The sequence below is a fragment of the Atractosteus spatula genome, chromosome 2 (genome assembly GCF_055471065.1).
Source record: "Atractosteus spatula isolate fAtrSpa1 chromosome 2, fAtrSpa1.hap1, whole genome shotgun sequence".
Lineage (NCBI taxonomy): Eukaryota > Metazoa > Chordata > Actinopteri > Semionotiformes > Lepisosteidae > Atractosteus > Atractosteus spatula.
Window position 1 is genome coordinate 10,575,546 of NC_142707.1, and position 13,116 is coordinate 10,588,661.

A 13,116-nucleotide genomic window follows, 5' to 3' on the forward strand; every position below is an offset into this window, starting at 1 on the left:
TGAGGCACAAACCGTTGTGTGCAAAAAAAGTCCCCAGTAGCTATTCAAAGTGCATGTCAGAAACAAGCATGGGTATCAGACCTTAAGCTTGCTGTTAATAATGGCTGCAAATCAGTGTTATTAAATACAGTACCCTTAAGCATCTTTCATCAGTGCCTGGAAGACTGCAAGACTCCTGGTTGTGCAAGAATAAACACTTTTCGTTGTATGATGCCTGAAATTACCTCTCTCCATGTTAGTGATGTCTGACTAAAGGAAAAGGCTTCTGGTGTTTTTTATTTGTTGTGTGTATTGTTTGCTTATTTTATTACTATTTTTAATGTTAAAAAGTACCTGACTGCCTGTTTTTACATACAGTATACTGTATGTTGTGCACTACCCAGTTTGTTAACCACTCAACAGAGGCACAAGAGAAGTATATGGTTCATATATAAACTATGATGTATAGTTGACCGGTATTGGTGCTCTTTTGGCTTTACCACCAGTCATGGCTGGGCACGTTTGAAATCAACCAGTTTCTTCGATCTGTATTGCTGCAGCCATCCCACTGTGACAGTTGTGACCTAAAAATTGTGTGTCATTGACTAATGAATCTGATCTTCAGTTCAGAAGAGAAAAAAAAAACTGTTACAGAGTCAATGAGGTGAGCATTTTAGTTTCATTCAAAGGAAGATTGAAGCCAGCTTTATTAAAGAAATAAATTCTACATCTATTTTTTTAAAAGCAGAAAAGTGTGGCCACAGCAGAAAGGTGTTATGCTAAACTGTTGCAGTTGCCCAGACTGTCATCAAGAAAGAGAGTCAGAGGCTGGTTGGCTGTGGACCCACACTGTAATGTGGTGAAGGCTCTAGGATAAGGTGGCATAGCGAAGTGAGAAAGCATATGTTCCATCTGGCTCTTCTCTGCTTCCTCCGCACACAAATATTTCAATCTCTAGTACTATCGGTGTAACACCTCCTGTGAGTCACAAACACAAGTAGAGCAATCATTCAGAAAAAAGCTGAGAAATGAAAAGGCTTTATCAAGCAATTGTTGCCTGGCACCGATTTTGCTCAGTGAATTATTTGGGGTGAATTATTCTTTATATTCTTTATAGTCATGACTTGAACTAGCTTCCAAGATCTAGTTTTATGTATCCAGTCTCATTATACTCCTGCCTGGTTTTGGAAAATTAATTTAAAAATGTGATTTTTTTATGAAACAAGAATAAGTGTCATCCCTAAAGTGGAATGAGAGTATTCCTTAGAGGAATTAACTGCCTGCTAAACAATGATCAAAACAGATGAACTGAATACATTATAGGGAGAGATTGCTACATGCAATGCAAAAACATCCTTTTTTACTTTAAATAAGCACATCATAAAACAATTACTTTCTTAAGGTTTTCTGGCAGCAGGTACTTTTTTAGAAGGTTTGTGCGCTTGTCTCGTTTTTGTGTATCCAAACGTATTGTGTTGTTACTTTCTCGTTCCTTCTGTATCAGAATATTGTGGTATTAACAGTGTAAATAGAAGAAGTGAAGCGAAAGGCTGTGCATGCTTTTTATTCCCAGATGAAACCCAAAATGCATCAAAATCTTGCTGTCTTTTTCTATTCAGTAATTAATTTTAGACAAAGAAAAAAGCCTTTCCAACATTAAAAAATAAATAAATATACAAATAACTAAATACATAGAAAATTCCTACCCTGGCTGATTTAATGGGAGTGAAGTCCCAGAAGCATGGTTTGTACTGTATGTGCATGTTTCAGTATGGGAACAATAAGTGCTTGGAGCTTCATTATCTTCGTTTACAGTATATAATGTAACTGAGCTGTCTGTCTCTATGTTCTGTGCTAACCTCCGTACAATAGTTTTGTTCAGTCGCTTTTCCAGATGATATCACAAGATTAGGAATTGTTTTGAATGGAACGTGATTTCCCTTCCTAGATCTGTACACAAAGCCATTACAGTGCCATCCTTCTTGTAAATGATGGCAGCCTCTCCAGTCTATGTTAATTCACTCTTGTGTGGAGACTTTCTTTAGGGATCAACCAGATGTGAGTGTGGATTACGTCTGCAATACACAGGGTTGTTCTGGTACCTTTTCTGTTTTGAATAAATTCTTTAAGCAACTTGTCAATTAATTACTTTGTGCAGTGAATTAAGTTGAATTGTATTAAGCTACTGAGTAGGTGAAATGAGAGCTATTCTTTTCTTGAAGAATGGAGTAACGTACCATTGGATTAGAGAAGAAGTCTTACGTAGTCCAGTGTTTTGAAAACAAAATTAGTAAAAGACAGCCTGAGTATATGTATGATTCTGGTGTTTCACACCAGGAAAAAAAATAGCAAATCTGCCCACAAAATATAAGCATTTGAGATATATTTACCAGTGAACGAATTTAAACAAAAAACACCTTCTACACCTTGTTCATGTAACTCTTTTGGCTTTGTTTTGAGGGAGTGGAAGCACGTTCCAGCTTTATTTTTTAATACTAACACATGTGAAGCTAAATTCTAAGTAATCAATACCATGGGATATCTAACTGTCTGTCTGTGTTGTGCATTGTTAAACCATTTAACTGTGTATGTGCTAACACTGAGTCTACAGTGACACGTACAGATAAAACACTCAAAAAGAAGACTAATTTCATGTATAACTCCTAAGAGCATATATAGCTCTGTGCTGTATGGATGTATAGAAAGACTTAGTTGGGTAGTGTAATTGCCTTTGAAGAATAAAAATGGAGTTCTTAGATTATAAAAAGCCAGATAAAAAATGAGGATTATATAAAACCTTTTCTATCTTTAGAACAACTTTCAGGTTTTCAACAAGTTCACCAATTCAACAAGTAATTTGGTCTAGTGCAGTCCCCATTAAAAATCCCCAAATAAAAAAGTTTTTTTTTAAAAAAAGTTTTGCAAGATTTGACTGACTCAACACAAAATGTTGAAGCCCAGACACACAGTTACACAAAGAATTTATCATGGTACCTGCTGATTTTAACTAGCATTATAAAGGAATATTCATCCGCTGTATGATTGTATAAGGAATACCTACAGTCAGAAGGTCCAGGGGTAGATTTCTTGTCTAGAAATCTTAAGTCTCCTAAACTTGTTTTACCCCCCAAAAACTGATTAGATCGTTGAGCTCCTTTCCTAGAATGGTATATTGAAGTGAGGTCAAATCTGAAGTAATTCATCCTAGCGGGTGGTTAAAAAAATACATTTTCAGAAACAAATTTAAAATGTTAAGTGTTCCAAGCCCTAAATAAGTTCTACCCTTAGCTCAGAGGTGATCAGAGACATCTTGCAAACAGCTCACAACGATGGGCGGTGTTTCCCTTTGGGCTCAGCGTGTGTTGACTTTCTTTTTTTTTTTTCTTGTTTTCCCTCCACCAACTCTTTCGGCAGCTATCCAAGGATTTTCTCCTCAACACAAAATCCGGAGCTTTGAGGAGGCACGCGGCCTGGACCGGATAAACGAGAGGATGCCCCCCCGGCGCGATGCCATGCAGCAGCAGCCAGACGGGACGGTCAACTCTCTAAATACCGCCAACTCCCCAGACAAGAACGGGACAGACAATCAGGGGCAGTAATGACCCCTCCCCTCTCCAGCCCCCTCCCCCCCTCCAGTCCTCCGCCACCCCCCACCCCCCCACTGTCTCCCTCAATCTAACTGCAGGCAGGTGGGAAACAACGAGCAAAAGTAAGAAGCAACAACACAAAACGGAAGATTTAGACAAATACAAAAACCCAATGAGATGTTGATCTTATTTATTTATTAAAAGAAGAGTAATAGAATTCAAGAGGTGCAGTTATTAGAAAAAAGCTGGGGGGAGGGGGAGCCAGGCCCCAACATCATTGCCGACAATAACCACAGAGAGCATTTTGTAAATTTGAGTTCATGTAAGAGATTAAATAAGGATACCTTTTTATTATTCAGGAGTTCTATATGACTAGTTCAACTGAGTCCTTCTTGTATTGTGTTTTATGTGCTTCGCGAGGGAACATTTGAAAAAATATATATTCTACTTGTCCAACCAAAACGCTAGGTAGTTTTAAACAGGGGGAAAAAAGCTAAGGGACCTTGGTGGGTAATGGTAATGCACTGGAGTGTCTGTTGGTTATCAGTATATCCCTCTTCTATCAGTGGCACAATGGAAAAGAAAATCTGAGAGCTAAGGGTATAAGAGACATGTCTTGGGGATAAAAAGTACTGAGTGCTTTCATTTTTTTGCTCTCTTGTGTTTATATAAATTAGTGTCTGTATAAAAACACACTCCTTTCTATACATATTTATTTTTTTAAGTGTTCCCTTTTTTTAAATGTGAGAAGAGTTTTGTTTTCAAGCCGCAGATTGTAATTACTGGCACCAAAGCCCAGCTTTTCATCATTAAAGTAATAGAAATAAATATGGGTAACTGGGATCAGTGAGTGTGCTTGAGCTCTGGTTTGGTTTTCTGCTCGCCTGAGCCATTTCCTAGTGACTTTTCTAGTTTTAGGGGGTTTTAAAATGTTTTGGATCCGTTAGATAATGGCCCTTATATGACAGTTAAAGTTAATTAAAATAGTTTATTATTGCTGTTTATCAACTTGCATTTTTTAACCTACATAATGCATGTTATATAAAAAAAATGCTATTTTTAACTGTTGTTTTTGTCTGAGATTAGGGGAAAAAAAAGTTTTCTCATGGTGAACAGAAAGTACAATGTAGCTTTAGGGTTCCAAAGAATGCATAATTAGAAATGCTTTACTGGGACGTCCTTTCCAGCTAAGTTCTGCATTGGTTTTCACCCCACAATTGAGAACTGGTAGACTTTGCACTGATTTCTCTTGATTGCCGCATTTTTGTGTTAGGAGCCGCAATTAAATCCTGTCTGAAAATACTAATCTAATGCAGTAAGACATCATTCTTTTTACAAAGTGCAGAAGAGAACTGAGACCTAGCTGGGTAAGTGTTATTGCAGCACTAGGCTGGTCTAATTCATAAGGAACTGATCAGTGTGTTATTCTAGTGTTTGATCAGTGCTAAGCAGAATTAAAATTTTAAATTGATAAAAAGTCATTTTATCCTTTCATGTTTTAATAATTAGAGCATATAAGTCAAGTTGTATTATTGAAGCTAAAAAACTGAAAACTTTGTCTATTAAAAAGCTAACCGCAATATTTTTCTGGTTGTGACACAATGATGAAGAGAAGGTAGCTGATCGCTGGTTTTAATTGTTAAAATGGAGTTGGATAAAGAAAAAGCATGAGCAGAGAACCAAACCAAACCGCAATACTGATCCAGCCTCCTTTTTAGATTGTCCTCCATGCCAAAATGAGGAATACATCTTTTCCATTCTCTGGGGGAGGCAGAAGTATTTTCATAGAAATTACTGAAAACCAATTATTTGTGTATTACAATGCAAACTGAAAAAAACCTCCCACATAACTTCCCATTAATTTTCATTCTGTACCTAACCACAGAAAGCATTTACCTTAGTTGTGGATTCTGTAGCGCTGAAATAATGTCTTATTCCCATCTTCCACTAGAGACTGAGAGCTGAACGTTTTCAGAATCAGCTTGATCTGAGTCCCCTGCCACTCTTTACTTTCACTTTTGTGTATTGCACTGAGATCTTAAGTGTGTCACCAGGGTGCAATGAATGTGACTTACAGATGTCAGTGTGTGGTAAAGCTGGTATTGCTATGTGAGATCCAGGCACACTCTCTCCATCTTTCATCCAAGGCAACTGAAACTCTAGACTTTAACTCAAGTTGTGTTCTGTGGTGTCTGGAGAAATGCCCACAGGCAATTGATAGTTCTCTTTCAACTTCAAGCTCTCAATGAGAAGGTTTGCTCCAATGTACTTGTGGGGCTGTTTTAATGGATGAAAAGCATGCCAAAGTAAACCACTGTGAGTTGCAGGGTTTGTGACTGCTCTTGACATTACTCCTGAATAGAATCAACTGCTCTGTTTTACTGATCAGTTGAAAATGTGCGCTTTGCTCACTGTTTCAAAATCCCTGATTCTTTTTTAGAGGCCAGCACCGGTTTCTGTCAGTGGGGCGTAGTTTAGGAGGTTGTTGGGTCAAGGAAGTCACTATACCTGTTAAAGCAGTGTTCTGTGTTTAAAAAAAGTTTTATGGAGAAGTTTAACTAAAAATGACGTCTCATTTTCTCAGTTTCCCACCTGGATTTAGAATCTTGTGGGTGATGATTTACTAAGCTTCCCTTAGAATACCCATTTTATTATATTCATTTAAACGAAGAAATAATATGAAAAGTATTGTTTAATGATGCTAAAAGGCTTATTTCTATATGACAAGCGTTCTGCTGTGAGAATTGCATTCCCTTAATACGATCTGTGCTGCTTATTGTATTTTAATTGCCAGGGTTAGGGAGTGATGCCGTTTGGCAAAACATAAACTTGCATAAATTGAGAAGGAGAAAATGCTGTTTTGTGATTGTTTACCAAAAAGTAAAATCATGTTCATTATAATGTGTTTTATGCAGTTAATTTTGATGAATATGGTGGCCCACTGTCTTTCCACGATTATAGCTTTCACTGTCATTTTGTATTCTGGGGACAAGTTAAATTTTTCATAGCCACTGAATTTTCCTGCTGTTTATTTCATATATTAGCTTTCTTTGTAAGTGATTATTACCTGTTTTAAGGGAGAGCCATCCCATAGTTAAAACAAAATCAGGATCTAGGACAGATAATCTCTAATGGTGGGATAGTATACTACACCCAGCACTCTGCAACCAGTGTTTCCTCTTCCACACTTCTAACACAAGCAGGTCCTGGAACATCAGAATATAATAGCTTTAGTAGTTCACTGTCACAATGGATCTGCATGTTTTTGCCTTCTTCAGAAAAATAAATATTATTCACAGCAGGAAAGTATGGAGATTTGCTTTACATAGAATATTGCATAGGCACATAATATTTTTTAGAAATCTGTTTTCATTATGTTTCACACACCTTTCTGTTTCAAAATGTCTTCTCTATGCATGTTACCTGCATATTTCTCTGTTCTTTATTGCTGTGAGCGATTATAAAACTGAAACTTTGCTGTCGTGTAAAATAAGCAGTGGGAGGTTGATCGGCTTTGGCAAGAAGAGTTGCTGTGTAGTTTATCTAAGTAAGCGCCATGGGAGAAGATATATCATGTGACACAGACAGCTAGTTACCATAGGAAATGAAAAACAGAAAGCGGCAACAAAGAATTAGTGGTACTTTGTAGGGTGGGATGTGCAGCAAGTGTGAAATGAAAAAGAGATGCAAATGGCATGAAGTCCTCTTAAAACCCTTTCCTCTCTCTGCTAATGGTGCGTGCTTTACTTTCGGTCTGTGTGGCTCAGGGGAAAGTTGGAGACATCTGTCTCAAAAGTGTGGTAGAATTATGGCATCATGTGGAGACTCAGATTAAGGACTTTATTACATATTTTATTTTTGCAAATTCAGGATGTCGTTCAGCTGGGCAGGGCAGTTCTGTGTATGTCCTTGAAGGGCTCTGCAGGTTCAAAGTTGTTCTTTCACATTTTAAAACAAAGACATACTGTGGTGTGAAAGATGGGACAGTCTAGCCCAGTCATGGGCTTCATTTCTGATTTCTGTCAAAAGTTTTAAAACATATCTTGCAGAATGTACAGAAATATCGTTTATTAAGAATTTCTTAATAGCTGTAAAAAAATTGTCAAGTACTTGTATTGCGAGGCCTCTATAAAATCTTGATTTATGTAGTTGTATCACTCCAAAAAAAAAGAAGAAAAAAGAAATACTGAAACCCAAAGGTGTGGTCTGTTTTGTTTTTACCCTTTTACTTTTCACTTTTTCTTAGTGAATGATACAGCAAAGAAAAGATCATTTAAAAATTTGACTCCTTACACACAAATGCCTCCAAAAGAACTCCAAAAGCACCTTCACTGAGGTTCTGTTTGTCACCATTGTAGTGGATAAGGCTTTGGACTCGTGACTGGTGGCTGTGGGTTCAGGTTCCTGCTGCAGACACTGCAGTTGTACCTTGAGCAAAATACCCCCAAATGCTCTAGTCCACCCAACTCTGTATAAATGTAGACCAGCTTTGTTTTTTGTTTTTGATTTTGGGGTAATCCCTGTGATGAATTGGCATCCCATCCAGGGGGGACTGCTGTCTAGTCTGTTTAACCCCAAAGATACCAGAATCGTCTCTGTAATGTGTAATTCTAATATAACAATGTAATTGTGCGTAACTCATTATTTAAGTATGGCAGTCATGTTGAACAGTTTGGAGGCAATCGTGTTCGTGAGGCATTTCACATTTATTCTTATTTTCCGTTTCATCACAAATCATTAACATTTATTTATTTTACTGTTGTAGAGAAAGCAAAACAGAAGATAAAATAAGACTTCCAAAGCCATTCTGGTCACATGGATGGCTTATAGACATTTATATTAAAAACATTAAATGTGACCTAGTGTTACTATAGGTTCCTAATAAAGTCTCATTTTTAATGATGAAGAAATGAATAATGTTTTCACCTTCTGTATCCACGTATAAAAAGGCACACTGCACTTTTCAGCATTTGGAAATGCTATGTACAGGGAGGCTGAGAGAGGGAATATTCTCACCATCACTGGAATTCATTAATGCCTTTGCATCCCTCAACAATAAACCCGTTATACACCTCTAATATACTGTCTGCAATAAACTGTTGGCCATGGGATGTGTTCACATGAGTACGTGTATGGAATTTCAGTCGTTTTTAAAATATAATTCATATTGCTTTCATGAGTCATGTGGAAAGGCTACAGAAATTGAAGATGTCAAAAAAGTTGGTGCATATAATTTGTAAGTAGCTATGCCTCCTTGCACATTTTTTTTCCATGTGTATACAATCAATCTTGTGAGCCTGTTCTTATATAGAGGCTGATAACTACTACATCAAACCAAACACTATTAAATAAGTTCTGCATAACATTAAAGCCGCAGACAGAGACAAAGACGTGTTGGAGATCCCCTGTCTGTCACGCAGAAGAGGGAAAACTACTGACAGATTGCATTCTTGGATCTGAGCCTTGGCACACCATCTTGTATATGGAGCCATGTGGAGTTGCAGCAGTACTGAGTGGGAAAAAAAGTACATTGACAAAGCCTTGAAAATTTGGTAAATTACCATGATAATCCCTAACCTCAAATTGCTATAAAGAACATTAGAAGAAATGAAACTCGTGCTTAAAGTTATGCACTGTTGGGTTATTATTCATATGTATTTGGTGCTGTTAGTTATAAAAAGGATTATCGTTGGTGGTATGTATATAGTTTTCAAGTAGCTGCCCAGTATATTAAGGACTGTACTAATTTCACTGACGGTAAAAAGGCTTCTTTTTACACTTCAAAAAGCATAAAGATGTCCATCTCAGGGATTTAGTTTACAAATGCTTATTAGTTAAAGAGTTCATTAAGTGCATTTATTCTTTTTGAATACCATTACCAAAGAAAGCAACATTACTGCAAAATGTTTAATACAGTTAAATAATTTTAATATACAGTACATTATTAATCAGTTTAATAACACAAATTAAACGGTTCTGAGAAATGCAACAGAAAAGATATTGCACTTAAGAGGAATAACTGGCACTATATGCATGGCTGTATCGCAGCAACATTATTAGAACTATTAAATGACCTGGTGAAATGTGTTTTTGTTTTAAAAAATCTGAGTTTCAAACGAAGATTTTGATCCAGTCTAGAAATAATAGTAAGGGTAACTCAGTTTGATGAAGACCACACCTTCTGCAATAGAGTTTATTGCATTTAATTTTAATCCTATCTTTTATTTTGCTTTTTAAAAATGTATATTTTAAACAGGGTACTTGGTCACTTGTGTATTGTGAACTATTTAAGAGGTACACAGTACGGCTACCAAAGAATATATATGATATATATTGCAAGGGAATATGTTTATGCTTATAATAAGAGTTTAGACACTTTGATTATGCCTAACGTGGGAGAATCCATGTGGATATAAATCATCATGAAACTTTTTAGGAACAATTAAAATGAATAGTGTGAGCTCAAATACAAAGCTTTGTATTTGAAGCTTTATATTAATAATATTTCATTTAAGGCATTACCAGTCCAGAATCAAACTGAACATTTGAATGGAATGGGCCTGTGAATAAGGAATGAATCTGAATTCATACAATTTTCGTAGATGATATCCATGTTTTTTTTGTGTAGTAACTTCTGACTCTAAACGCTATGTAATATTTATTTCTGGCCTGAGAGGTCACATTGCATTGTGGTATTTAAACCGGCAGTGTTATCACAATCCTCAAATATTTAGGAGTAGAATTACAATCTCAAGTTCACAAAAAAATGAAGAATTGGCAACAGAACAAACTAGTTCAAAGTTAAGAATTTGGTTGCGTATCAATCTTGTGGGGTTTTATCAGATTTCCTGCCTGTTTTTTAAGTATACATGTGTGGCTTTTTGTGTATCTGATCATGCATAAACAAGCAATGTTTATGCATGAATATATTTTAAAAACCTTTCCTCCTTTGATATTCTAATAGTAGTTACTAATGTTCTAATAGTTTTTGTACAAGACTGAATTACACTAGAGTAAATGTACTTGTAACTACACTGTGGATAGTGCTGCCCACACTTTGAATTTCTGCTTTCATTTTTGATGAAAAATACATGGAGTTGTAAATATTCCTTTTTCGTTACTGCCTAAAATGTTTAACACCATCAGGAATGAGACGAGAAAAAAAATAGTTGAACTTTCTAAATCCTGCTTGTTTTTTTGTTTGGTAATTGTGACCAAATCAACTGATGGTATCGGCTACACACACAGAAAATGAATTTTTACAACATTGCACATTATATATTAAATCATCCTTTCACCGAATATATAAAATTAGCATAAAAAGAAATAAATATGAACAGTGATGCTGTAATAAAAGCTACAACCCGTGTTTTTTTAATAACCAAATGTTTTTACACATTAACACCCTAATATCTCACAGGGCTCATTCAACCAAAGGCAGTGTAAGAGGTCAGACCCTTCTGACCAGCACAGGCACTCAAGGCAGAGATCAGAGATGTGCAATCAGCTACTCAAAGTTCCCCAGAGCTTTCTGCAGTGGTGGCAAAAGTTAAAATAACTGGGGTGTTGTAGGCTGACTTCCCTCTGCATATAGAGGCCTCACAGTCGTGGGTTATTCACAGGTTTAAGAGCCTGTGAGGGAAAAGAAGAAAAATGAGTCCATTCAGGAAAGCAGAGATTGGTTTCAGGTCTTGCAAATATTATGTAATCCCCAAATAACTGAAATCATGAACATATGGGATGCTTATACCTTGTTTGAAAAACACTCCCTTTATAACAGTGCACATTTATCCCTGTGGAAATTCTTCCTTTACAATGCCTCACCCCACCACCACAGGTCACGAATTTCAAGAACTGTCCATGATGGTTTGTTGTTGTAAAAATGTACTTAAAAATAAAATGGATGAGAAACATCAATTAATTAAACAGTGTATAAAATATTGTGTTATAGTCACTAATATGTTGCACTAGTTCCCACTGTTCCCTCTTATGAAGCTGACAAGTAGCACTCTGAAATATCATTGCCAAATTGTATCTTCAGATGAACAGGATCTGTCATTTTACCCTCCAAATAAGTTGATGAATCTTTCTTATTTCTTTCATTCTGAATTCTGAAAGTTTATGGATTTGCCAAAAATTTCAGAATAACCGTAGGGAAAACCTGACTATCAGGAAATGATCTTTTCAGAAGACTCACTCTGTGTGGAACATTCAGAGACCTTACCTTTCATCTCTCATGATGTTACAGGCATAAAGGTTTAGCAGCGTGGCTGTAAGGCTGTAGTCTCTGCATTTTGGGAGCCAAGGTTTCAGGTCTTACAAGACCCTGAACTTGAGCTGTGCTTTTATCTTACAAGGCTGCGATTTTTGCTTTTTCAGGAACATCTGAGCCCCTGATCCAGGTGATACATGATGCTCTCTTTAATTGGCTTTATTTCTTTTAAAATGTAATACTCACTGCTCTGGCATCAACAGGAAATTGTCCTGGTTTAGCAGTGGGCACTGGAGGAGGACGAGTCTTCACCTGCATCAACACACAATACAAACAATCCTATTACACCAGCAAGGGATTTGCCTTGATAATTATGATCCAGATGTACACATGTTGTTTCTATCCATTAAATTCATGACACGCAAATTCGTGAAGCGTTCCATATTTTTTAGGGTGGAGCGGTGGCTCTGTGGCTAAGGATCTGTGCCTGTGGCTGGAAGGTTGCTGGTTCAAATCCCGCAGCCGGCAGATGAATCCTACTCTGTTGGGCCCCTGAGCAAGGCCCTTAACCCTAACTGCTCCAGGGGTGCCGTACAATGGCAGACCCTGCACTCTGACCCCCAGCTTCTCTCCCTGTCTGTGTCTCATGGAGAGCAAGCTGGGGTATGCGAAAAGACGAATTCCTAATGCAAGAAATTGTATAGGGCTAATAAAGCAACATTATTATTATTATTTTTATTATTAATTCCAGGTAAGGGTCTATCTCAGAAGCAAAGCTACACGTCTGGTGACATGCCAGTCCGTCACAGACTGCTGTTGTGGGGTACTTTTACAGGAGTCTGAGTATGAACAACTAAAACTGAATTTGTAAAACAGGAATAATGCACCTGTTGAACCAGGAAGCTGACGTGGCATTTGACTTTAGTAGGCATTGCAGACGTCTGATCAAAACCTAAATTAAGATGGAGTAGTGACCAATTTGAATTAGAGTGAATTAATGGCTTAACACACTGGGCTGAGAGTGTGACAACCTGGATACAAGGATGAGTCAGAAACTTTGTGGTCTAAGAGTGATGAGCTAGGGGGCTGCTGGGAAGGGCTGCAGGGAGGATGGAAAATGGTAATGCACTAGTGCGTGCATGGCGATTGCTGTGCCTGTACATAGGTTAATGGACGTGAGTGAGGATGGGGTTTGACCTCCCAAACTTTTGAACTCTTGTTGTCAACCAAATCATTTTACTTGTCAACTAATCCTACCAGATGTTAAACATTAACAACTAAAATGCGCAGTGATAAATCATGCTAAATTTCCTCCATGATAATCGTAATAAATGCACA

At 37.1% G+C, this 13,116-nt stretch overlaps 2 protein-coding genes across 5 annotated transcripts in view; one reads left to right on the forward strand and one right to left on the reverse strand.

Annotated features, from left to right (window-relative positions):
- ppp3ccb (protein phosphatase 3, catalytic subunit, gamma isozyme, b) overlaps positions 1 to 7,764 on the forward strand; it is a 79,518-nt gene extending 71,754 nt beyond the window's left edge. For both annotated transcript variants that reach the window (XM_088929901.1, XM_088929910.1), the window contains one exon: positions 3,394 to 7,764. In XM_088929901.1, coding sequence (XP_088786027.1) covers positions 3,394 to 3,578 — 185 coding nt within the window. In that variant the 3' untranslated portion in view covers positions 3,579 to 7,764. The remainder of the gene's footprint in view (positions 1 to 3,393) is intronic.
- Positions 7,765 to 9,308: 1,544 nt separating this feature from the next.
- LOC148839216 (zinc metalloproteinase/disintegrin-like HR1a) overlaps positions 9,309 to 13,116 on the reverse strand; it is a 32,763-nt gene continuing 28,955 nt past the window's right edge. For all 3 annotated transcript variants that reach the window (XM_088933964.1, XM_088933956.1, XM_088933972.1), the window contains 2 exons: positions 12,025 to 12,090; positions 9,309 to 11,198 (listed from right to left, as the gene is read on the reverse strand). In XM_088933964.1, coding sequence (XP_088790090.1) covers positions 11,166 to 11,198; positions 12,025 to 12,090 — 99 coding nt within the window. In that variant the 3' untranslated portion in view covers positions 9,309 to 11,165. The remainder of the gene's footprint in view (positions 11,199 to 12,024; positions 12,091 to 13,116) is intronic.